The sequence below is a fragment of the Grampus griseus genome (genome assembly GCF_964374135.1).
Source record: "Grampus griseus genome assembly, chromosome: 10".
Taxonomy (NCBI): domain Eukaryota; kingdom Metazoa; phylum Chordata; class Mammalia; order Artiodactyla; family Delphinidae; genus Grampus; species Grampus griseus.
This window is the reverse complement of record NC_139004.1, coordinates 20,359,219-20,384,506: the sequence shown is the minus strand read 5'-3', so window position 1 is coordinate 20,384,506 and position 25,288 is coordinate 20,359,219. Positions and strand designations below refer to the sequence as shown.

The window sequence follows — 25,288 nt, the reverse complement described above, 5'->3', positions numbered from 1 at the left end:
CCGGATGAGCCACCAGGGAAGGGGTGTGACCTTGGGCAGGTTGGCTCTCTTCAGTAGAGGAAGGTCCCCCAAGGAGCAGACAGCCGAAGTGATAAATCTGTTATTCCTAAAATAAGGAGATCCGGGTGGTGCCTCCCAGGCCCCACGGCAATGGGGGAGCATAAGTCAATAGAAAACGGTAGGGTAGGAAGAAAATACCTCCTCCCGTCACCGCCTTTTCCCCTGCCATACAGAGCACTTACCATGAGAAATTATGTCATTCATTAACTTACTTGTTTATTTTCCGTCCCCTCTTTTAGATTGTTAGCTCCATGAGTTGAAGCTCCATGAGCCAAAAAATGGGAACTCTGTTCTACCAGACAAGCACCCAGACCATCTCCTATTGCGTGACAAGAACTCAACAAATATTGAACAAATTAACGAGATGAGAAGCCATAACTGGTGACAAGAAGCCGGTCACGTATTGCAGATGTTCTCGGAGTCGGGGAAGGAGAGGAGAGAATACACTATGAAGCCAAATTCAATGAGACAGATTGGGTTGTGGAAATGCTCCGTCTGATGCTGTAATTGGGGATGGACAGTCCTTCCAGTCTCCAGGTGTGTTGCATGGTTCTTCATCCAAACTGGGCCTCCCTGGGAAAGGGAGTGAGACAGTAAGGTACATTTCATTCTTCCTTCTTAATCCACGATGAATCTTGTCCTATTCAGTAACACTGGCCCCAGCCTTGTTGTGTACCCTCAAGGGGGCCGCCTACGTGCTAGTGGTCACTCAGCTCTGCTCCCCATAGCCTGAACACTTGGAATTTCAAAAGCAAGATGCCGGCGTGAAATTTGCAAGAAACCCACATGGCACATGGGGTTCTTGCTGCTTTGCTTGTGTTTCGGTGGCGGTCACTGTGGCTCCTTGTGCATCATTGCTGGTAACGGGAGGTGCCAGAGTCTTGGCTCTACTGATCATCTCGCTCACCTTGGGGTCTTGCTTTCTTTGTCATTCAGGATTGGTGGGAGGGCTAACTTCAGGCCAGTAATCAATTAAATAAAATTGGATTTAGTGGAGTGGAAGTTTCTTCCTCTTGCCCTTTCCAGGAAGAATCAATCTCATTAACATGTTCATGCTCCCAGGACTTTGTTTTTTTTATCTCCTCCTCCCTTTTTCAATTGAACTCATTAATGACACAGAATTTTTTTTTTTGAAGCTATTCAGTGGTTGGAGTGGCTGGCAAAGCTTGTTCAGGACAAGCTGTCTGCACAGCAGTCCTCCCAGAATGGGCACTCCTTTGGCAACAAGACTGAATTGATTGCTTTCCTACTTGAACAGGCTCAGTCCCCAAGGCCTCTCTGGGCCAGCCCCTTCTGGACCATAAGATTGCCCTCAGACCCAAGGGCACTAGGGGCACTCGTTTCCAACCCTCTGCTCCTCTGCTTGGACCTCTGAGGTCCCCAGAACCCACGAATCCAGGCACGCTGAGCCCCTTTCCCACCCACTAGCCCAGCAGGAGGACGAGGAATATGGAGAAGGGTGGGAAGAGGCCAGGGTGCTGGGAACATACGCCAAAGGCCTATTTCCACCCGAACGTTCGTCTCTGTAAGCCTGGCCCGACCATCCTGCTCAGGTGTCTGCTACGGGACCGTCAGCACGCTCTCATAGGAAGCTACAGAAGCAGACCTTCTCCCAGAGTGCATCCCTCCAGCCAGGAGTCTTAGGGGGCCTCTGTATTAATCACGCCTTTTTATTTTCTGTAAATATGATGCACTGACATCTTGGGGCCTTGCTGACACTGGAGAAACTGCCCCTCCCAGGGCCGGCCAATTCCTAGAGATAGTAAACAGCATCTGTGTGCCTTTCATTTGCAAATTAACCAGTCCAGAACCCACACACTCACCACCTACCTCCCCACTCAGGGCCACTATTCCCCTGCCCTAATCACTCCAGGGCCAGGTACCAGCAAACTTGGGACGGCCACCGTACTCCAGAATCCACTGAAATTATTCAAACTAACCAATCCTAAACCTTCTTGCCCTGCCTTGCCTATTCCTTCCCACAGAAACTATAAGCACCTTATTATTTTTTAAAGCAATGACTTTATTTTTTTTATTATTATTTTTTAACATCTTTATTGGGGTATAATTGCTTTACAATGGTGTGTTAGTTTTTGCTTTATAACAAAGTGAATCAATTATACATATACATATGTTCCCATATCTCTTCCCTCTTGCGTCTCCCTCCCTCCCACCCTCCTATCCCACCCCTCCAGGTGGTCACAAAGCACCGAGCTGATCTCCCTGTATAAGCACCTTATTTTATTGCACTTTGCAAATGTGGTTTTTTTTTTCTTTACAAATTGAAGGTTTATGGCATCTCTGCATTGTCAGATGATACATTTTTAGATTAGCACTTTTTAGCAGTATTTTTTAATTATGGTATGTACCTTATTTTTTTAGATATAATGCTATTGCACACTTAATAGACCACAGTATAGTTTAAATGTTACTTTTATGTGCACTGGGAAACCGAAAAATTAGTGTGGCTTGTTTTATTGTGACATTTTCTCACTTTATTGCAGCGTTCTGGAGCCGAATACGCAATCTTTGAGGTATGCCTGTACCATATAGACTCTTGCCCATGTTCCCCCCCACCCCCCCCGGCTCCCCAGAGGCGGAAGATGGGGTGTTGGGGGTGGATGAAATGGTGAAAGGCGTCAAAAGGTACAAACTTCCAGTTATAAAATAAGTCATGGGAATATAATGCATGCCATGGTGACTGTAGTTAATAGTACCGTATTGCATATTTGAAAGTTGCTGCACACAGTGGGGTGCTGCTACAGAACCTGGCTTCAGACCATGTAAGATCCCCTGTGCAGTAAGCCATTGATGTCTCTGTTGCAACAGGTGGAAGACATTACAAAAGGCCTATCCGAGTTGTCTAGTAACGCAGAAACAAACAGCGTTTGGGGCCTCGAAGAGCTGTATGCGCGACATACAAGACCCCCATGGACATTAATAGTGACCAAGGGATCCACTTTGTCGGCCATGAAGTTCAGGAATGGGCCGATAAGAATGGCACACACCTGCATCTCCCCGCCCCTCACAACCCCACTGCTGCTGGGCGGTGAATGAGCTGCTTCAACAACAGCTGAGATGGGAAACCCGCTCCTTCAACGTGTGGACACATCCCAGGAGCGATCGGCCCAGTGCTGACGCCATGTTAACCCAGAGGCCGCTAGTCAACGCCGTTCAGGTTCAACTGTTGACCACTGAAGGACCGTTGCCAACTGCTGGCCAGGACGATAACTCACTTTTGCCCTCGCCACAGGCTCTACCCCCAGAGGAACACATAACATGGCCCTGGGACTGGCAGGTAAGTCTCTGTGGTTTGGGTTTGCTGCCTCATGGAGAAGAGGATTAGAAAGAGAGTTAAGAGGTTTCACCTGTCTCCTACCCAGCCCCACCTAAGAGCACTAAGGTAATTAATCCGCGCCCCCTACTGGAGAAGGGCACCATTACACTAACCCTGCAGTCTGTTATATGGCCTCTCCAGTATTCGGCACTGGCTGTGGGGACTGAGGGTAGACAGGCCGTGGGGTCCTGCAGGCCAGGACAGAAACCACGGGCAGGGGTGGTGGTATCTCAATGCTGTTACTGCTTGTATTTTGCTCAATGGTCATCATCTTCTCTGTATTGTGCCTGTTAAACACCTTACATTTCACCCCTAGTCTGAGCAGAGGGAATCTGTTCACAGACTGGGCGACAACAGTGGCCTCACTGTGAAATGAGTTTGATGGCTGGGTCTACAGGGAGGCGCCGTCATGGTCCTCCTCTGGCCCCTCCATGACCCGATAAGCTCCTGACTCCATAAGTTTGCCCACCTCTTGGCCTCCTGATTCTCTTTCGCTGCTGTTGTCTGTATTGCATTTGTGGTAGCTGGTTGCAGTTCGCCTCTGTATACCTGACCCCTCAGAAGAGGGACAACGAGGAAGAGGGATGGGCCAGGACTGTAAGCGTCGTGCAGGGTGTTTAGGGATGGAGTGTATGGTCAGGTCGCTCAAGATGTCTGTTGCTCCCTGCACATCCCCTGCTCCACCAACACCTGAGTCACCTCCGCCCTACTCACAGGAACGTGCTTTCCCCCTGCCCCTTAGGCCAGAATGGCTTCACCTGCTAGTTTATTAAAAGGAAACATCGGCCCTGGTGAGGGGCTGTGAGGGAGGTGCCCCGGCTGCCGGTTTCCCTGGTAACTGATGAGCCTAACTAACATTGGTCAATTTCCCCTATAAATGGTAGACCACCACCCCCACCCCCCACCACCACCGCCACTATAGGAAAGACTGCTGTTGTGTCCTGCTCGCTGGCTGCCTCACACGGTGGGGTGTTGCTCCAGGACCTGGCTTCAGATTTGTAAGCGCCCCTGACCAATAAGCCGTTATGTGTCTGTCGTTGTCTCCCGGGTCTTACTTAGGTCTTGAAGCTGGGCAACTGCAAGGCCTGCAGGCCTGCGGGGCGCAGCCCAACAGAGTATTACAGTGGAAACTAATTACATTGATGTGTACAGTTCCTAAAAACATTTTTAAGACAAACTGTGATTTAAAAGTGAATGCTTTAGAGGCGAATGTGCTTTAGAGGTGAACGTGCTTTATCTATTAAATAACACGATCTAGCAGGATATCTCATAACTACCGTAATTCTGAGTTGTGATGTGTGAAGGATGTCTTGCAACGCCTGCAGTGATTGTAAACGGGTAGGAAAATATCCCAAGTGTTGCTAATACAACCGTGGCTTGTTGCATATCCTCAAACTGAGGGAAATGCTAAATTGCAAACGAGGTTAAAGAAAATAAAGATGTAATTTTCACGATCCAAGTTCACAGATGCCTTGAATCCTACCCAGCCCTTGGCCTGCAGGTTAATGACCTTGTTTAGAGTTTGGGAAATCAGTGGCAGGTGGACAAGCTGGTCTCCTCTTTGGACTGAGTCTGGCTTCAGCTCAGGGGCACTCTCCAGGAGCCCAGCAGTCCAGGCCAGCAAATCATATCTTTGTTAGCAAATGGTCCCCCCTGCCCTCTGGCCTGGAGTGGGGGAAAAGCCATGCTTTTCCTTTGCAATCTTGGGCGATGAGGGTACCATCAAGGTATCTGGGATGGGATAGAGCAAGCTCGGCAACCTTTTGCAAAATCAGTTTCCGCTCTATAGAAATGTAAGGGCATGGTGCTTCTGACCCCTTATCTCCATCAAGAGTTGGGTCTTGTGAGTCCTAGATCTCTACAGTTATCACAAAGTTTGATTTTTGTCATTACTGGGCACGCCTCATGGTCACTCTACACTCATGAATCACTGGTATTGGACACGATTATTATTATTTTTAATTAATTTTTTTAGAGTATAGTTGCTTTACAATGTTGTGTTAATTTCAGGTGTACAGCACAGTGAATCAGTTATATGTATACCTATATCCACTCTTGTTAAAATTCCCTTCCCATTTAGGTCACCACAGAGCATTGAGTAGAGTTCCCTGTGCTATACAGTAGGTTCTCATTAGTTATCTATTTTATACATAGTAGTGTGTATATATGTCAATCCCGATCTCTCAGTTCATCCCACCCCCCCTTCCCCCTTTGGTAAGCATAAGTTTATTCTCTACATCTGTGACTGTATTTCTGCTTTGCAAATAACTTTATCTGTATCGTTTAGATTCGACATATAAGTGAATATGATATTTGTTTTTCTCTTTCTGCCTTAACTTCATTCACTCTGTGACAATCTCTAGGTCCATCCACATCTCTGCAAAGGGCACTATTTCATTTCTTTTTATAGCTGAGTAATATTCCATTGTATATATGTACCACATCTTCTTTATCCATTCCTCTGTCAGTGGACATTTAGGTTGCTTCCATGTCTTGGCTATTGTAAATAGTGCTGCAATGACCACTGGGGTACATGTAATCTTTGTGAATTATGGTTTTCTTCAGATATATGCCCAGGAGTGGGATTGCTGGATCATAAGGTAGCTCTGTTTTTAGTTTTTTAAGGAACCTCCATACTGTTCTCCATAGTGGCCGCACCAACTTACATTCCCACCAACAGTGTAGGAGGGTTCCCTTTTCTCCACACCCTCTCCAGCATTTATTGTTTGTTCATTTTTTGATGATGGCCATTCTGACCTGTGTGAGGTGATACCTCACTATAGTTGTGATTTGCGTTTCTCTAATAATTTGTGATGTTGAGCATCTTCTCATGTGTCTGTTGGCCATCTGCATGTTTTCTTTGGAGAAATGTCTATTTAGATTTTCTGCCCATTTTTTGATTGGGTTGTTTGTTTCTTTGATATTGAGCTGCATGGGCTGTTGGTATATTTTGGAGATTAATCCCTTGTCAGTTGCTTCATTTGCAAATATTTTTTCCCATTCTGAGGGTTGTCCTTTCATTGTTTATGGTTTCCTTTGCTGTGCAAAAGCTTTTAAGGTTAATGAGTGGACACGATTATTTCTGATGCCCATGGGTCATCCTACTGATGCTGAAGACAGTGGGAAGCAAGAGATGAGGGGGACGTCATCACCAAGATGCGAATTGTAGCCTTGGAAGGGAATAAGGTTACCTGGTGGTGTGATCAAAGTGAGAAGGTGGTCCATGAGGGGCCAGCCTCAAAATAATTTGATTACTGAGAGAACAGGCTTCCAGGACTGGCCAGGCCACAATGTGAATGTGCCACCAAAGGGTCAGATGTCCCCTTGAACTCTTTTGATCTCATAAGTTGGAAACAGCCTGCCTTTACTCTCCCCTCTGAGGACCTGAGAGAAGACGGTGATCTCTTGACCCCTTGGATGGATGTAGGAACATCCCTAACATGAGCTGCCCCCTGTACCAACACCTCCCACTCTGCAGGCGCTGTTCCAGGGCTCCCTCCTCCATGGTTCCTGCCATGGGTAAGGACCCTGTTCTACGGAAGAATCCGTGTACAGCACACCTCTGAATTCTCTGCAGGGATTCAGTGTCTAGGAGGTCAAAGCACATCTTCCCAGCAGTGGTTTTTCTGCATCCAGCCAGGCTGCTCTGATCACATGGAAACCAACTTGGAGTGTCTGCCACCTTGACAGTATTTGTCTTTGAGATAATTCCTTCACACCTTAAGAAACAGGTTAAATGTATGCTTTTATTGTCAACAAAGACTTCATGATCACAGTATGGCAAGGAGGTGCAGAGTTGTGCCTAATCCCGAAGTACTGGGTTGGGTATGGATGCATGAAACAGGCCCGCAGTGTAAACGGCGCATACAGTGTGACAGCCTCATTCTGAGTTAAATCTAATGCAAGCTGAAATTAGAAAGTATGGATGTATCACGCTAGTTCTGTTATATTTGCCACCATTGAATAACGGCATGGATATTACCCTTGGAGGGATACCTAGTGTGAGAAATCTCTAACGGGGGAGAGCATCTAATTCGTAAGAAATTTTTCCTTCATCAAAGAAGCTACAAATTCAAGGTGTGATTATGAAACAAGGTAAAAATCTGACCTTAGACTAAGAAATCTTGAGATGCAGTGTGTGGGTCTCACATGCCTTGTTCTACATTTTGAACCTTGGCAATTTGGGGGATGGTGGCCAACAGTGATCAACATTCCAAACCCCAGGCAGACGACCCTGGCTCCGGGCAGGTGCTGACGGATCCACAGAAGCCAAATTCATTGCTTTCCCATGTCTAGATGTGAGACAAACATCACATAGATCTTAATATACGTTAATTATGTTACCAGCAGATGAAACTGATGGCCCGTGTTAGTGAATCAAGCTTCTCCTGTGTTCAGCTTTGTGTCACATGGGGTGTGTGTGCAGCTACAGTTGCAGGGGGCTGGGAGGCCCCAGTAAAACAGCTCGCTGAGCAGTTTGCCCAGCCCCAGGCCTGTACTGTGAAGGAGAGGTGAGGCCAGGCTGCTTCAAAGCATGGATTTTTAAATTTTATTTATTAAAAAGAATTTTTTATATATAGTTTTTATTTTTTAAATTTTTATTATAGTTGACTTACAATGTTGTGTTAGTTTCAGGTGTACAGCAAAGTGAATCAGTTATACATATACATATATCCACTCTTTTTTAGATTCTTTTCCCATATAGGCCATTACAGCGTATTGACTAGAATTCCCTGTGCTATACAGTAGGTCCTTATTAGTTTTCTATTTTATATATAGTAGTGTGTATATGTCAGTCCCAGTCTCCCAGTTTATCCCTTCCTCTCCCTCACCCCCTGGTAACCATAAGTCTGTTTTCTACATCTGTAACTCTGTTTTGTAGATAAGTTAATCTGTACCCCTTTTTTAGATTCCACATATAAGCAATATCATATGATATTTGTCTTTCTTTCTCTGACTTACTTCACTTAGTATGATGATCTCTAGGTCCATCCATGTTGCTGCAAATGGCATTATTTCATTCTTTTTTTTATGGCTGAGTAATATTCCATTGTATATATGTACCATCTCTTCTTTATCCATTCCTCTGTCAGTGGACATTTAGGTTGCTTTGATGTCTTGGCTATTGTAAATAGTGCTGCAGTGAACACTGGGGTGCATGTATCTTTTTGAATTATGGTTTTCTCCAGATATATGCCCAGGAATGGGATTGCTGGATCATATGGTAGCTCTATTCTTAGTTTTTTAAGGAACCTCCATACTGGTCTCCACAGTGGCTATTTACATTCCCACCAAGTGTAGGAAGCTTCCCTTTTCTCCACACCCTCTCCAGCATTTATTGCTTGTAGATTTTTTGATGATGGCCATTCTGACTGGTGCGAGGTGATACCTCATTGCAGTTTTGATTTGCATTTCTCTAATAATTAGTGATGTTGAGCATCTTTTCATGTGTCTGTTGGCCATCTGTATGTCTTCTTTGGAGAAATGTCTGTTTAGATCTGCCCATTTTTTGATTGGGTTGTTTGGTTTTTTGATATTCAGATGCATGAGCTGTTTATATATTTTGGAGATTAATCCCTTGTCAGTTGCTTCATTTGCAAATATTTTTTCCCATTCTGTGGGTTGTCTTTTCATTTTGTTTATGGTTTCCTTTGCTGTGCAAAAGCTTGTAAGTTTCAGTAGGTCCAATTTGTTTGTTTGTATTTCCATTACTCTAGGAGGTGGACCAAAAAAGATCTTGCTGCGATTTATGTCAGAGAGCGTTCTGCTGATGATTTTCTCTGAGAGTTTTGTAATATCCAGCATTACATTTAGGTCTTTAATTCATTTTGAGCTTATTTTTGTGTATGATGTTAAGGAGGCTAAGGGGTTGGGTTCTGGCCCGGTTCTGGTCTTCAGCAATTTGGCTAAGGGGTTGGGTTCTGGGCTAAATGAGAGTCGAGAATGCAGGTTTCTAGTTGACTGCGTACCTTAGGAAGAGCAGGACTCCAAACACAGCAGTGACAATCCTTGAGGGTCTGAAACCTCTATTTCCTTAGCGCCTTATAGAGTGGACATGAGGGTCAGCCACATAATCTAGAGCCTCTACCAAGACCTCCCACTGGGCTCCTTCAACAATCTATAGAAGGTGTTGGTTAATGTTCTTGCTCTGAAGAAAAAAAGAGGAACAGGCAGAGAATGAACTCCAAATGGTTTCTACAGCAGGGCCACCACACCTGGGCAGTGCTTTTAATCTAGCAAGTAAAAAATGCTAAATCTTTTCATGGCCATCTCAATTTAGGATTTGCACACTAGGGGTTGAGGACAGGTGCAACATTTTTGAAAAACCAGGGTTGCCCTGCCTCCTTAGATTTTCTGTTGTAATTTTTCCATATATTTTCTTTCACAAAAAAGAAATGAGTCATTGTTTTCCCTTCAAGTTTGCAGTATTTCCTCTGGGAATACTGTGTTAAAGTGGATACTGAACAGAAGCTGGATCACACAGGGAAACAAGCCAACATGGGGCAGGATCAAAGGCATGAGAACATCTTTTCTACCACAGGTGGAGACAGGTGGAGCTCCCCATCGTAAATAACCAGGTGTCGGTTATCCTCTTCCTGGATTTTCAGTGGCCATTTTTAAATTGCAGTTTGACTTCTTTCCAACACCTGACACATGCCTGCCCAATTGCTGGCCAATGGCCTCTGCAAAGTAGACCCAGGCCAACCAATGTTATACTAAGGAAAAATACATTTGGAAGGTCAGCCTGCCCAATGTAGCCATACAACGAAGCGTCCTCAAAACAAAGTGATTCCTGGCTTTTTTGGCCCTTGTTTGGTATAATTGAGATGGGGTGTGAATTACTGATAGGCTGATTCTTAGTTTAGGGCTTGCACATGGCACCGGTAGGAAAACCATGGTCTGTAACTTAGGTGAAGATTCCCAGACCCCTCCTAGCAGTAGTCCGGCTCATCTCACAGTGCCTTGGTATTTTCTGAGCGACTCAGGCCCCCACTCCATCATCTGGCCCTGTCATTTGGCCTGAGTGGGCTCTCTTGGACACTCATAACCTTTTGATGAATTTCATCCGTTGGCCAAAGGTGAGAGGAGGGCATGGAATTAGCAAGTTGCATTTATTTGGAATGTAATAGGTTTTTGATTATCTGGGAACTGTGGTTATTGTGGATTTTTGGAAAACAAAGTTCATCACAAGCCAATCCTCACTAAAAAAGTCACTGGAGAAGGTCGCAGTTCCACTTGTAAAATCATTTTATTGGTATAAATATACATATGCATAAAATACCTTCAGCGTGTATGTAAGTGAATATTTGTGAAATGTCTTCAAAAGTAGTAGTTTGATTTTTTTTACAGGTGTCAAAGTATTCTCTCTTAATCACACGTTAAAAGCTAATATGCAGACAGAAATTAAAGGCCTTCAAAAAACACGAATATTCATAAAACCTCATTCCAGTCAACTATATACATTAATCTGGGCACATGGTAGAATCAGCCACGGGCCTTTCACTCGGTTCTTAACTCGCTTGTTGATGGTATCACAGAGGTCACCAGACCAAGTTAAAATGTACAATTCCACATCGGGAAGGAAGAAGTTCCCCATGGGAGAATGCAAAAACCAGACCCAAGATCTAATATATATAATTTATACAAATTATTAGTGTGCTCTGTTAATATAATTACAGTGTGCAATTGCATACATCAAGAATAAATTGCTCTATCAAGTCAAGTGCAGATTTGACACAGGTACGTGCGGCAGTACCCCAGGGTCAGCTGGATGGTGTTACTTGTGAGTTTGTGTCCAGTTACTTTGTTTACCTCCCCAAACTCATCTTACAGGGCAAACTGTAGCTGCCTCAGAGAAATTCAAGTAGGGCCCATGGGATAATTGCTGGCATTCACTGAAGGCATATGAAGGAATGCATAGAAATCAAATGCTAAGGGTTGGGAGAAGATCAGACATGTGCTTTGATTACCGAGAGATGGATCTGTTTCAGTTTTGGTGAGGGGGGGTGGGGTGGGGAAGGACAAAGGAAAAAGCACCAAGAGAAGATGCTTAGGAAGTAGGAAGAGGTGTTGCCCTTGGTTCCTCTCTGATGGCCAGCAAACGCACCCCGCATGGTAAGACTTCTACGTGGGTGACCGTCACACAAAAATAAACTCTTTTTCTGCTTCTTCCCCAGAGTCACTGGATTTGCTGCCTTGCTGGCCATCTTTACTGGAGGACCACTGCTTTTGTTCTTGACACTCCTGGGCCTGCTGGCCCCAGCTTCTCCTGGACACTGAAACAGAAAGGAAAGGAAGTCATTATAGTTGATGAACAAGAAGATGCCAGTGGCCTGAGCAGTAATGGGGTGAGATGCAGGGGCCCTGAAGAGTGGGAGGGTTCGGGATGAACTTGCTCAAAAGCAGCTTGCCAAGTACATTTCAAGACTCTAGACAGAAATTAAAAACAAACCAACAAAACAAAACAGAAAAACCCCAGTCTATGAGAGGGTGAGCCTCTCATAGATGTGGTTGACCATCTGAGGGCAAGGACCCCAGGAGGTGAGGGTGTGGGTGGGAGCGAAGGGAGAGGCCAGGAAGGAGGAGCACTGAAGCCACTGTGCCCCAGGTGAGCTCCTCAGTCACAGCTGCCCCCTCATGCAGCACAGGAAGCAGAGCCCTGAGGTGGACCATTCAGGGTTGGCCATCCCTGCTTCAGGGACGGGATATAAGCAGAGGCCCTAGTAATCCTTGTCAGGGTTTTCTATGTCTTAGAAAACTTCAGTTTCACTCGCTAGGAAATGAATCGTCTTGTAGAGATGAATTAATACTGCCTATATTCAATCCTCTAGGAACCAGCCTCCAGGTAAAAGAACTGCCATTTTTGTTGCCTGTTTTGATCACATATAAATATGAAGGATCTGCTGTGTCTCTACAGAGCAATGAGAGAACAATCACCAGCCTGAGCCTTTGTGATGTGTCCTGCCAGGCGCTCTGTTGTTCACAGCTACGGGGTAGGTTCCATAAAACTTGGAATCGGGATTTAACCCAAATTTTTCTCCAAAGCCCATGTTCTTTCCAACTAGATCATAGCTTCACTGCTACTATACCTTGGGAAAGGTTCAGATGCCACACTCCAGCATGACTGTTAAGGGTTATTAAATATTACTCACCAAGTCTATTGTATAGACACCACTTAAGCTAAAAATACCAAACCCATGCACTTTGTGTGGCTTGAAAGAGTACAGCTACCTCACTCCTCAGAAGTTTAAATGATCCAACCAGGCACGTAGTCCTGGAAAAGCAAGAGGATTCATTTGATTCTTCTAATCATTTCGATGTTAGCATTATGGTAAAAAACTCATCTTGGATAATTAAATGTTTACTCTGCTAAAGAATGGTGTTTCAGGAAGTGAAAGCTCATGAAACCTAATAGTCAAAATGCAAACATAGTAAAGTACTTCTCCTGCCACTCCTGCTGTCAGGGCCAGATTCTGACCTCTAGACAATAAAAATTTAAGTTTCGTTAATTACATTAAATTGAAATTACTCAATTCTGAAAAGGAATAAACTTTCAAATCTCACCATACAAGTAAGTAATTTTTAAAAATTTTTTGACTTCTTTTTACCCAACAGCTTTGAGCAAATTCTCAGATGGAGGGGAAAAGCAATGAAAAAATGATATATATTTTTATTTTTTAGCTTGCATTGGGTAAAAAAATTAAATGTGTTTGTTTGGTCCTTTGAAAGTTGTTAACAAGCCAGGTTTTGGAAAAGTAAATAATTTTCTATAAATAGTTTGCCCTTTATCACAAAGCCAATTTGATAGTATTCAATAAGACTCAAAGTATTTAAGTTCTCAACTTGTGTGTGTATTATGAACAGGAGTTAATAGAGAAAATTTATCATATTTTCATCTTGAAATACTGTGCAATAAATAATCTAACCTCATAGTAGAGCACTACTAGTGAAAACTGCTAGGAAATTTTATTCATTCATTTTAAAACTAAAATAAGTATTACTCAAAACTTTCCAACACTACAAGCTCTAAGGAAGAAATAAGTATGGTGATGCATTGCTCATTTGTCTTCAGAGCAAACATATTAGCTTTTATTCTTAGATTAAAACTTTTCATCCTTCCCAATATTTTAGGCTTTCTCGAAATCCCAGGTCTAATTGATGTTACATGATATGACATCAGACTACTCTCTAAAAATGGAGAAATTCACGCAATCAAATATGTTTCTGTCACAGATAAAAACCGAGAACCCTGGACCAGGGCTAAGCGAAACTGAGAGAAATCCAACACAGGAATCTTCCCTGCAAAAAGTAAGATTGTCCTTTAGCCTCCATCCAAGTGACACTAGTATTTGAGTCCTCCAGGGATGGGGGGTGGGCGGGGGGCAAGTTAACAGGCTGGTTTCTGAGTTGGTACCAGTCATGAAAGCAAACATTTTAATTTGTCCGACATAGTCACTGAGAGGAATAATGACATGCTCTTTCTGGGGGACTGTCAAAGCAGTTCACTAGGGTGGTACCATTATCTAAAAATTTATTCTAAACATATTCACTGTCATTGATTTAACTCTACCAATTGGGAATGTGACAATGAGTCTAGTACCAGGCTGACATTTTCTTTGTATCATAGGTAGGCACCTTTCTTGGATAGGAAAACTGAGGCATGGTGAGATCAAGGAACTAGTTGCACAACTAACTCTGAGTTTGGAAGCCAAAGCACACAGTATTAGTCCAGATCACTAGTGCAGACAACTTTGTAGGGGGAATGTTCTTTGTCAGGCTTGTTTTCCAGCCTTTAGGCAGCATGTGATTAGGATGTTAATTACAATTATATTGAAGTAGGTTCAATATTTCTGAATTTAGACTCTTAGGCAGCCTGCTTTAATGTGTGAATTCTTACATTAAAGAAGTGCAGTAAAACAACCTAATTTCTTTTATACTGTAAAGTGCTGGAGCATCTCTATATATGTGTCTATACACATATTTATTACCGTTCCAGGTACCATTAAAATTATAAAAGATACCTGAGTACGTAAACAGGCAATGTATTCAACAGACGCTCCATGTATATTCATATGCTGTCTACAGTGGCGATAACTGCCCTAGAGAGGCTCAAATGTGAAATCTGTCATTCTTGAAGATGATCTGATTTTGCGTATATATATATATATATATGCAAATACATATATATGCTAATTTTAAAGCTTCTGAAATGTGCATATAAATTCAGAATTAGAGATTCATATAAAAATTTGAGGTTTTCTTCATTTTAAGCTCCACTGACCTCCATATTTCCCAGGAGAAAACATTATGATGACCTTAAAATAATACTCAGTAGTCGGCCCTGGTTTCTTAATACTTTCTGGCAAGGGCCCAAAGTGCCAACCAACCATTAAATTTCTTTTGAAGAATTCACGTAGGGGCAGTAGAACCCAGATCTGGTGAAAAATGGGGAACAGAGCACTGGCTTACAGACAATAATATTTGTTGGCTATAGGCTGAATTATGGAAGAAGCAAGTGATATATATAAAAGGAATCTCACAATAAGATGGCCTGTACAAATAGAATACATTACAATGCATACAAAGCCAAAACCAACTATTTTCTTCAAGAAAATAGGACATACTCTAATGAAAACATCACAGCTTATGAGTAAACGTAGCGAGGAAATGATATGAAATGCATATCACTTGATGCAGTTACAAGTACTTCCAGGAAAAGAAAGTAAGCATTTTACCTGTCACATCAATATTAAAATAGCCACACAATTAAAACATAATAATCATGATAAAAATAGGTAGCATGCTTTGAGAACAATAGCCTCTGTTTCACGCATACATTTAGGAAAATAAGAAAGCTATTTTAGCGTAAACAAAGCTGTTCTTAAAGAAAAGTACACACTGTGGTTTAACAGAATTGCTCTGCTGAACGCTATTGGTTAACCAGGAAACTATGCAGAAAGACTGCTACGCAGTTCTCAGGGGTGAAGACAAGTGCTGGGAATCGGCACTAACAAAACAGGATTAAAATATTATACATAAAATTACTTTAATTGAAGTTCCCGTAAAAATTACATTTTTGGTTTCCTGTCCATAGTTCAAGAAATCAAGGCAGCAAAGCAAATCAAGATGGTCCTATTGAATTCCATCAAAATTTGATGCAGCCCATCACAAAGAGGTCATGAAAAAATCAGAGAGACACAGAAGTTCTCGCCTGTCTAGGATCTGGCTTATGTCTGGCTTCATCTTAGTTTAACTCAAAGCCTCGCTGGCTGATCCATGTGGTACTGGCAGGCGGGCTCCTCGTCTGTGTGTTGTATAAAGTGCTCTAGTGGCCTCTTGAAGAAGGAACATTACTTTGTATCAAGGGTGCTTTGTTACTAACAAGTGATATGAGTCAACTGATGCAATAGTTCAAATGTAAATTTCCAAAATCTAGAAACATCTATGTAACCTTGGGTGTCCTTATCAAAACTTCTGATTTCATATACTCGAAGAATTAATTCTCTCCAGAAGATAAGTGTCTTAGGTGTTCATTTATGTAATTTTTCTGTGACTTGAAGACAACTGATTTTCTTAGAAAATTTCTTGCAGGGAAAAGAGTTACTGTAATCGTGTGTCTATGAACACACCTACCACAAAGGAAGTACTTTAAAAGTGAAGGACCAAGCTGGTTGGTTTCCTCTAGGGCAAGTGCTGCTCGGCCCAGACAGAATGGTCCATGCGTATCTACAGACTACGGACTTCGCTTTATGTGGTGGGCATGTCCTTAACTCCACCCTGTCATGTGGCTAGTGTGCGCCGGGCCTCCAGGCAAGGCAGAGTACATGGCTCATCCAACAGTACTGGCCAAGAAGGCTGATTCCAAATGCTGTTGCTCGTGGGGGGCTGGTAGATGTTTTCTTTGTGTTTAAATGTGTCGAGGAAAGTCCTCAAAGACAGTAGTTCCTACCTGAGAAATCATAACTCACTGGGCTACTAAGCTCTAAGGTGGGAGAGGTTTATCATCAATAATCAAGTGCTAAAGTTTGAGAATGGTTTAGCCTTTTAAAATAAAGGGAAATTATCCCTATTATAAGGTCACTTCCAGTGCCCTTCCCTCTTGAGGGATGTGGGGTTATGGCCAGACTGCGTGGCTGTGGGCACTTTATCCTTGGAGCCAAGACACTCATATGTTAACATCATATGTTAACCTCTGATAAAGTTTTACAGAAAGAAATAAAAGCCGCCTTCTAAGGGAAAAAGTCCCTTAAGGAAATTTCACATACCAGAATTTTATATTCTTTTTCTTTTATGATACTAAAATTTCCTTTAAAAGACTTTTCAAGTCATATTTATAAAAAGTTATTAACCAGGGAGATGATGAATGGTCATAGAAAAGCCATTTCCTCTCTGAATCAGCAGTGCTTGTTCTAAAATTTCCCATTGGAGACGAAAGCTGATTTAAAATCCGTCTCCTTTTTCTCTCCTAGGACTGTCCTCACCTGAAAATAACTTTACAGAATTTACTACAGTGTCAAACGGCAGAGAGAAGTTATTGAGTAACTGCTGTGAAATAGTATAAATTGTTCCTAGAGGTTGAAAAGTTAATTGGTACTTTTCCTTTCTTACTAAAGGGTCATAAAATGTCTGCTAAAAGATCACGTGCATCCTTCCCTAAAAGAGTGTAAGGTAAGGTGTTAGACCAACATTCTCTAAAGGGTAAACTGTGCTACTCTAAGAATTTCTGACCCCATCCCAGTTGAAATCTAAGAGAAGAGTAAAGAGAGAAAGGGAGAGAATAGGAGACATGACCCTGAATATAAAAATAAACCTCCAGGATCACAGAAATTTGAAAGGACAAGTCACCATACTCCAAAGTAACTTGATCCTCCTCCTAAGAATTTCTAAATTTAGATTTTTAAGTCAATACTTTTTGCCCCCAATGGAAGGACCATCCCGTTGCCGTTTAGAAAAAAAAAAACCAGTTTATGAATAATCCCTGACCCAGTCCCAGGATAGAAGTTACTCAATTAAAGTTTGTTTTTGTTAGTGCCAGTTCATAAGCTTTGGGACAGTGAGGGATGATAATTGAAGACTCTAACCATTTGTTGGCTGTGACCTCCTGTGCCCAATTGCATTCACTTCCTCTTCTGCAATGGTGGAGTACAGTTTTGAAGGTCTTTTCCCTCTACTGGAAGGCTTGCCACTGTCATGATCTGAATGCCTTTTGTAATAATCTCCTCTTTGCACTACTGAGGAAAAGGGATTCATTTTACCCTTTGTAGTAGCAAATAACATCATGTTGACATTACTATTAAAAAATATTAATCTATAAAACTTAAATATCAGCTTACCCACCCCACTTAAGATTCAAGGAACCTCCAGTGTTGGTCCTGAACAGATATACCATTATCTACAGAATTCAACAGCCAACATTATGGAAATGTCGTGCAAAATGAGGTGAGCGCTGAGTCTGCCCCCAAAAGGTACTAATAAAAAGGCCCCCGCATTACCATTTCGATCCCAAGATGGATTAACGAAAGTCACATTCACTATGGAATAATCCAGAAGAATCACAGCCATTTACCTGTTTCAGAAATGAGTTGGGCACGCTAGTCCAAAGGGAGGCACAGAACAAGGAAATGAAGTAACCAGCATGAATCATGTACAAGAAAATAGGAATGAGCACAGCAGGAACATTTTTCTAAAGAAAAAGAGAGGGCTCACAAGGGCTCTCCTTCCTGGGCCAGCTTAGTGGACAAGCTGAAAAATAAACTGAAATCAAAATATTACCACCTCAGACATGTACAGACCGTGCTCAGACCTCACCTAGATTTTCAGTCCACTTTCAGTATCTTACAAACCGTGCTCAGACCTCACCTAGATTTTCAGTCCAATTTCAGTATCAAGCGACACCATCAGAATGATCTCGGTGACTAACTTATCCTGGATGCCCGAGGGGAAAGCAATGGTCTCCCCGGCTCTACAGTCTTTAGCTGGAAAGATGGGGTCGCAAACCATCCATAGTATTTGCTGCTGGGGGGAGTGAGGAAGGGAATCAAACATCTATCCCTGAAGCTGTGAAATGTTTGAGAAGCAACTCATTCATTCCTAAGTTCCTGGGGAAAGAACACCTGAATTTTTCAAAGCAGCAACGAGCACACGAGCAGCATCCAGTATTTCACCCGCTCCGTTAACCAGAGGCTCCATGGTACGTGCTGTTACTCATGAGGCTGGCGGGTGACTCTAGGCCTTGTCTGATCATATAGCCAGGCGTCTTAGAAAACATCATTTTTCAAAAATGTTAAGCAATTATTTCTTGTTCAACCTTCTCCCCCTTTCTTTTTAATCCTTCCATATTTCCAATGGCTTTTTGATGAGGTGAGCATTCCTACTTACCCCTACCACCCCTCCATGCCTCCCTATTTCTCTCCAACAAAATTCTCTCAGGCATTTTCAAAGCTTCCTTATAAGTAAAGATGCAAAGTCAGCAGTGGCAGAAAGAAGGGCAAATGAGGGGTGGGGCTGTGTGGTGTGAGTGGTCCTATCAGGACACTCGCTGGCTCCAGTCCCTCTGACCTGGCACCACCAAAGTTTCCTCTTCCTACACCGAGACTTCCAAAGGCCGTGGCTGTAACACCAAGCCCTGTATTTATCGATTACCCCGTGTGAAATGACTATACGTGTCAGCCATTGTTCATGGCTTTAGTTTCTCTGACAGAAGTGGTCTGTCAGCTTTGGTCAAAAACCCCACCTTTTTAAATGTATAGCCAACAGGTGAGTGAAGCTTGCACCCACCAAGGAAATCTGCAGAATGGAGATGAGAAAGCAGGCTGTGTTCGTTTTCATTCGACTCCCAATTAACAAAGACAGTACTCACAAACACTTTCTATGAACTTCAACCCAAGACCATCATGAAGAAAAGAAAATGGCCCAAGGGAGGAAGATGTCAGAGCGGTCAAAGAATTCTAAAGCATCAAACAATAAAATAAAACCAAGCAACTCCAAACCACACTGAGAGCTATCTGGACATGGGTGACGATGGCTCTAGAATTTCTTTACAGGTGGGGCTTAGAGATGGCAATTACATTACACTTTATGAAGGACAGAACCCTAAAGGCAACTGTGCATTGAACAGAATGGGAGGAGTGGGGGAAAGACCTGGTGGGGTGTGGAAGACGCCCCGAACACACCTCGCCTCCACTGATACCGACATTTGATCTGATTCTGGGAGATGAGATTCAAGTCCCGGGACTACCTTGTTCTGCTCCTACCTCAGCAAATTAGGAGGAACACACTGGTGCCATGATGCGCTGAGAGCATCCACGCAGATGACACACTTCTGAGAATGAGGCTCATCTGACCTCACGACTGAGCGAGCTAACTAGCCACAGGGTCTCCCAGGCCTGTGCGAGCCGCTCCTGAACCATAGCAACGGTGACTGACAAGGTGACTGACAACCAGGGGGAGCTCTTCTGAGCAGTGATGGGACCTAGAAACCTACAGGTAGCAACCAAATGCGTCACAAAACAATGTGCGTGCACTTCTAACACACTGGGAGTTCAGGAGCATCTAGAGATGATTATTACAAAGATCTTTGGGCTGAGTGTCTCCATTACGCTTTTATTCCCTGTATATGGTCCTTCTTTAAGACCCAGTGTCACCAACAATGTTGAATCAAGTTTCTGAACAAAGTACTGCACTGGTTCCAAAACTTAATCCAAGGGACGCTGAGCTGACCGACAAACTCTAGGATATAAGTTGAGTCCAAGATTAATTCCTTCCGCTTGAAATGACTCTCCTTACGGAGAGCTCACTCAGAGAAAACATGTCTTACCTTCCCGGGAAAACGTCCTGGGACTGGGCTGTGGGCTGCCCTGGCTCTCTCTCTCCTTGTCCGAAGGAACCTTTTTCAGGACAGGCGGAAGAAGAGCGACTTTAGGGGAATCCGGGCTGGATGGAGAGTCTGGGATGTCCTCTACGGAGACACAAAGACATGAATCAACCTGTCTCACAAACTGGATTCCTAAAGCTATAAGCTGGGTTAATCTTTAAAAACAAATGACTAATAATCTTTTTAAAAGCAGCAGAGAATTTTTCTGGCCAAAAACTAGCTTCATAGCTCAGTGAAGTAACAAACAATAGAGAGAAAAATAATGAAAACTTACGAAGAGTTAAAATCTGCAGATGTGAATCTATCTTGCATATAGAATTTCAATTTCAGTGAGCTGGTATTTGAAAATTAGACTGTAAGTGAACTGAATACTCCCTCTGCCTCAAACACAAAGGCTATTTGATTCTCTTAAAATGCGTGATAGTTATAACCCATTGCCTTTACCTGTTGTCAAATCCAGTAAAGTGGTCACCATATGTATATAATATATATTTGCGCTTTCAGGAGTGGAGGTGCACGTACCTACACACACATACTGAGATCAGTAAGAATAACTTAGAATCATGCACTTTGAGAACCAGAAAGGACTGTGGTGAGCACTGTATAACTGGAGAGATTGACCTGCTAAGCTAAAAAGATGGCAAAATAGGTAGGATTAGAACTCTCGGCTCTTAATTCTAAAGGCTGTCCTGTTTCAGTCTAATTGAAAGGATTAACTGCATTGCACTCCTTTCTCTGCTCTATCACCAGCAAAGTAATTCTCAGTTTGGTGTGTGTGTGGGCCGGGCTGTGGTATACATAGACGGAAGGGCTGTGTGCCCATGACATGTTATTTACAAAAACAGCCCCATAGTTTGCCAAGCCCTGTTCTAAACCCTTAATATTTCACAGGCTATGGGATTAAAAACACAGCAACTTATGCGTTCCCTATTTGTGGCCCTCATCCTTAAACTGTGGCCTTCTGAAGGGTCGGAGCACCAGGACACAGCTTTCAGAAAGCTACACTGAGCCCTGTGAAGGGGTCAGCACCCCACGAGGCTGCTTTATCCATCCTGCCTCCGAGCCGTAGCCCTGAGCGCAAGGACAGTCCCTGAGTGGGTGACCTCAGGGCTGAATGAAGGCACCCTTCAGCCTTTGTCACTGTGGCAGGTTTCTCACGGCCCCTCCCGCACACACGCCCCCTCCACGTTCACCAGCCGCCCTGGAAACCAGCTGTGGAGGCCCGGTCGTGGTGTCACTTCCTGACCAGCAAAACCCTTACCAGGCCGCGAGGCGGTTCTCGGTTTCTGCGGGATGGTGGGCCGCACCGACAGGCTGGGTTTGGGGGACTGCAGGAGGGGCTTCGGGCTGGTGGGCCTGCTGGAAAGGCTCCGGGACCTGGAGCCCACCTCCACCTTGAGCTCTGCTTTGGTGTTCTTTTCTGGTGTTCCCAAACCGAAGCGGTTCTCTGGATGCACTTTAGGCACTTTTAAAATGAAAATGGGTACAAAAAGCACTTCACTGTAAAAACTCAAAGGTGAAAAAAACCAGTCCTTTGAAGGTAGAGGTCTGGTGCAAACTGCTATAATGGTTTCTTGTCATTTCTCATCAGATATTTTATTTAATTGAAGTATAGTTGACTTACAATATTATATTAGTTTCATGTGTACAACATAGTGACTCAATACTTTTATAGATTATACTCCATATATAATGTATTATAAAATATTGGCCATATTCCCTGTGCTGTACATGACAGCCCTGTATCTTATCTTGTACCTAGCAGTCTATACCTCTTAATCCCTATCTTGCCCCTCCTCCCACCCATCACCCCACTGGTAACCACTAGTTTCTTTTCTGTATCTGTCATCAAAGATATTTTAGAACAGGAACATGCTATTCTAGCATGTTTTTAGAATCAGAACACGCTGGTGGAAGATAAAAATTCTTGCTAGAAAAGTGGTGAATTTGGTGGTGCTCTTCCGATCACCCCTGACTATTCCAGAGATAAGCCTCATAGTTAATAGGGTACATGTCCATATGAGTGTATAGGGGGAGAGCAGGCCTCAATCCATTTGAAGCCATCAGATCTTCCTTAGATCTGGCACAAGGTACAGGTCTAACCAAGTGCAGGTGCCTCCGTTCTGGAGCACAATCAGTTAGGGGTCTGGCTGCAGGTCCTGGGAGAGGAGCGCTGTGCCGATGCCCAGAACCTCAAGTCTAGTGAGAACCACTCCAGGAGTGTCAGCTCATGCCCCGCCTCCATAGCTTTTGCTGCCTTAATTATCCAGATAAGAGGCAAAAAAGAGCCAGTTGAATATGAGTTTTAGTCCAACTCTTACCTTATGAAGATGCTAAAGCCAAACACAAGAACGTCAAACAGTAAAATGAGGTAATTTCTGCACAATTTACAAGTTACTCGCCAGTGTGCATCTAAAGTATCTTACTCTCTTTCTGCACCTGAAAAGTCCGAGGGTCAAAGGAAATCGGATATTCAGGAATATTCAAGCTGAAAGAAAAGAGCATCCCCTCATGTCAGTTAAAGGGCCTCCTCCCATATACCATGTACGGCCTATGTTTAAATCATCAGTAAAACAGAAACAGATTCATAGATACAGGAAACAAGCAGGTGGATTCTAGAGAAGAAATGGGTAGAGGGATGAGTGAAATTAGGTGAGGGAGATTAAGAGGTCCAAACTTCCAGGGACAAAATAAATGAGTCACAGGGATGAAACGTACAGCATGGGGAATACAGTCAGTGGTTTTGGTATAACTTTGTACAGTGACAGATGGTACTTATCATGGTGATCATTTTGTGATAGAAATATCAAATCACGGTGGTGTGCACCTGGAACTAACACAGTGTTGTAGGTCAATTATACTTCCATAATTAATTAATTTAAAATTCATCAGCCATGATGAACAGAACAAGGAAATGAAGTAACCAGCATGAATAATGTACAAATGCCCACAGTTTAGGAGTTCTTCTCAATGAAGTCTCTTCCCTTTAGGAAACAGGGAAAGGTTCCCTGCCCAGGTGCCAGGCTACTATGGTGGGAGGTGTCGGGCAGGTGAAGGGCTGTCGTCTTTTAGGTGAAAGCTGAGAACATGTAACACAGAGGCCCATCCTTGCTCTCCATCTTTATTTGCCTTCTGTCAATCACATTTGAGGCATGGAATCAGACCGTGTTTTTCTTAAGGGGGTGACGGCAATGGCCTGACTTACCTGCCCCACCTCCATCCAACCGTTCTGTGCTGCTCAAGGCCAGGCTGGAAGAATCCTGGGAGATGGCATCATTTCCAAGTTTCTAAAAAATTCAAGTGCCCCGCCCCAAAAGTGCATAGTTTTTTAAAGTGTAAGAAAAAGAACGAAGCAGATAATAACTGGCAACAAATAATGGCTCCTTAACTCTACTGTCATTACACTGACTGTGTCCGACCTCCCCATCTCCCTGAGGCTCTGCTGCTGGGACAAAACCATGAGACATGCTCTGTTCTGTGTTTACAATCAGGGCTCTGGGGTCCAAGGTGCGGCCAGTTCCCTCAGGATGCTCCCCATGGACAGAGGGGCGGGGCCACAGGGAGCCAGTGGGCGTGGTGCCGTCTCTTGTTTTTCTGATTGAACACCTAGGCGGGCTCTGCAGCCCCTGAGGCTCCACGTGATGGGGGCACTGATATTCTAATTGTTTCCAGGACCCTCTCCAGATTGGGTTCCACTGATCTAAAAGCAGTGGAAACCTTCCCAACCTCAGTGTACAAAATAGGTAGGAAGGGGCCTGAAATGGGCAGGGTCTTCCCTGCCACTGAGGCAGAAGCACTAGACACACGTCTATAGTTTAGGAGAGGCAAGTATAAATAGGTCTGAATTAATTTTTTTTAAATCTGCAGGTGGGAAGAGTTTATGATGGCAAAGACAAGGAAGGTGAGATGGCGAGGGAGGAATCAGCCTCTGCTTTATGGGGCAGGAAGTCCACAAGAGCGTGAGGCATTTAGACACAAAAAAGATACGAAAAAACAAAAAAAAAGGCTAGCGTTTGCTCAGTGATACCCGAGAACCCTATTGGCAGAGATGACCCACACCTGCCTCCCGTCTAAAAAACAAAAAAAGCGGGGCGGGTGGACCAGGAGGCATGAAGATTCCTAAGACAGTTCGAGCTTCGGCCTGCCGGTTCCTGCTCAACTCACGCTTCTGACAAACCTAAAAAGCAAATATCTGCTGCCAGTTCCGAGCTTTAAACTGTTTCCGATGACACAGGAGAGATGATCTCAAACACAGTTGAGATCTGCCTCGTTACAATCTGCCACAGCCGCGCATCCGCCGGGAGTGCCAGCTGTGTCAGGAGGGAGGGGGAGCGTGGCAGGAGTGCCGAGGAATTTCTCAGCGAGCCTATGGAAGTTCCACTTTCACTAGTGGTGGTTACTGAGGTCTCAGAGGAAGTGTGTACACAAGTACCACAGCGAGGACGGCACGTTATTTGACATCATTATGGAAAAGTGACCCCAAGGAAGGGAAGCCCCGTGCCAGGGGCAGCACATGGAGCCCTCTGAGTCCTGACGCAAGTCCGCAGGGCCAGGGGCTAGCCATGAACTGCCAGCCAAAACCAGCAGGGTGCGCTTTACTCCCCCCCCAGCCCCCAAGCCGTCTAGAGGCTGGGCCAAACCGGTCCTCAGATGCAGAGTGCCTGACCTAGCCTTTTATAGCTTCTTAGAAGGCAGGGGCGTGGGTATCCAAGCTCAGATAAAAATGATAAAGTGGAGTATTTAAACAGGGCCAGGAATGAAGAGAAGTTAAGTTTGTGCCCTAAGCGCCTTGCTTAAGGAGAAACTGCCTTTTAGGCTCATGCAAGTGCAGGGCTGGCATCTGAGAGTAAGGGCCTCCTTAAATTTTATACCCTGGGCACCTCACTTGCCTACATTTAAAATCTAATCCTAGGAGTTGTTTTCACTTTTTCCTTCCAGGCTTTCTGAGGTAGTTATAAATCCCCAAAATGCCTGTGCGGAATGAGGATGAAATAACCTGAAGTCAATTGTCTCTGAGT

At 43.8% G+C, this 25,288-nt stretch overlaps 1 protein-coding gene and 1 long non-coding RNA gene across 2 annotated transcripts in view; one reads left to right on the top strand and one right to left on the bottom strand.

Moving 5' to 3' along the window:
* Window positions 1–10,697: 10,697 nt before the first annotated feature.
* CARMIL1 (capping protein regulator and myosin 1 linker 1) overlaps window positions 10,698–25,288 on the bottom strand; it is a gene marked incomplete at its 5' end in the record, with an annotated part of 315,787 nt that continues 301,196 nt past the window's right edge. The window contains 5 exons of the mRNA XM_082664795.1: window positions 10,698–11,673; window positions 17,479–17,628; window positions 20,214–20,354; window positions 21,532–21,735; window positions 23,476–23,557. Of these exons, the coding sequence (XP_082520921.1) occupies window positions 11,537–11,673; window positions 17,479–17,628; window positions 20,214–20,354; window positions 21,532–21,735; window positions 23,476–23,557 (714 nt within the window). The 3' untranslated portion in view covers window positions 10,698–11,536. The remainder of the gene's footprint in view (window positions 11,674–17,478; window positions 17,629–20,213; window positions 20,355–21,531; window positions 21,736–23,475; window positions 23,558–25,288) is intronic.
* On the top strand, window positions 12,252–16,575 carry LOC309827983. Its single transcript, XR_014297282.1, has 3 exons — window positions 12,252–12,390; window positions 13,631–13,705; window positions 16,083–16,575. It is a non-coding gene; the product is annotated as an uncharacterized lncRNA (long non-coding RNA).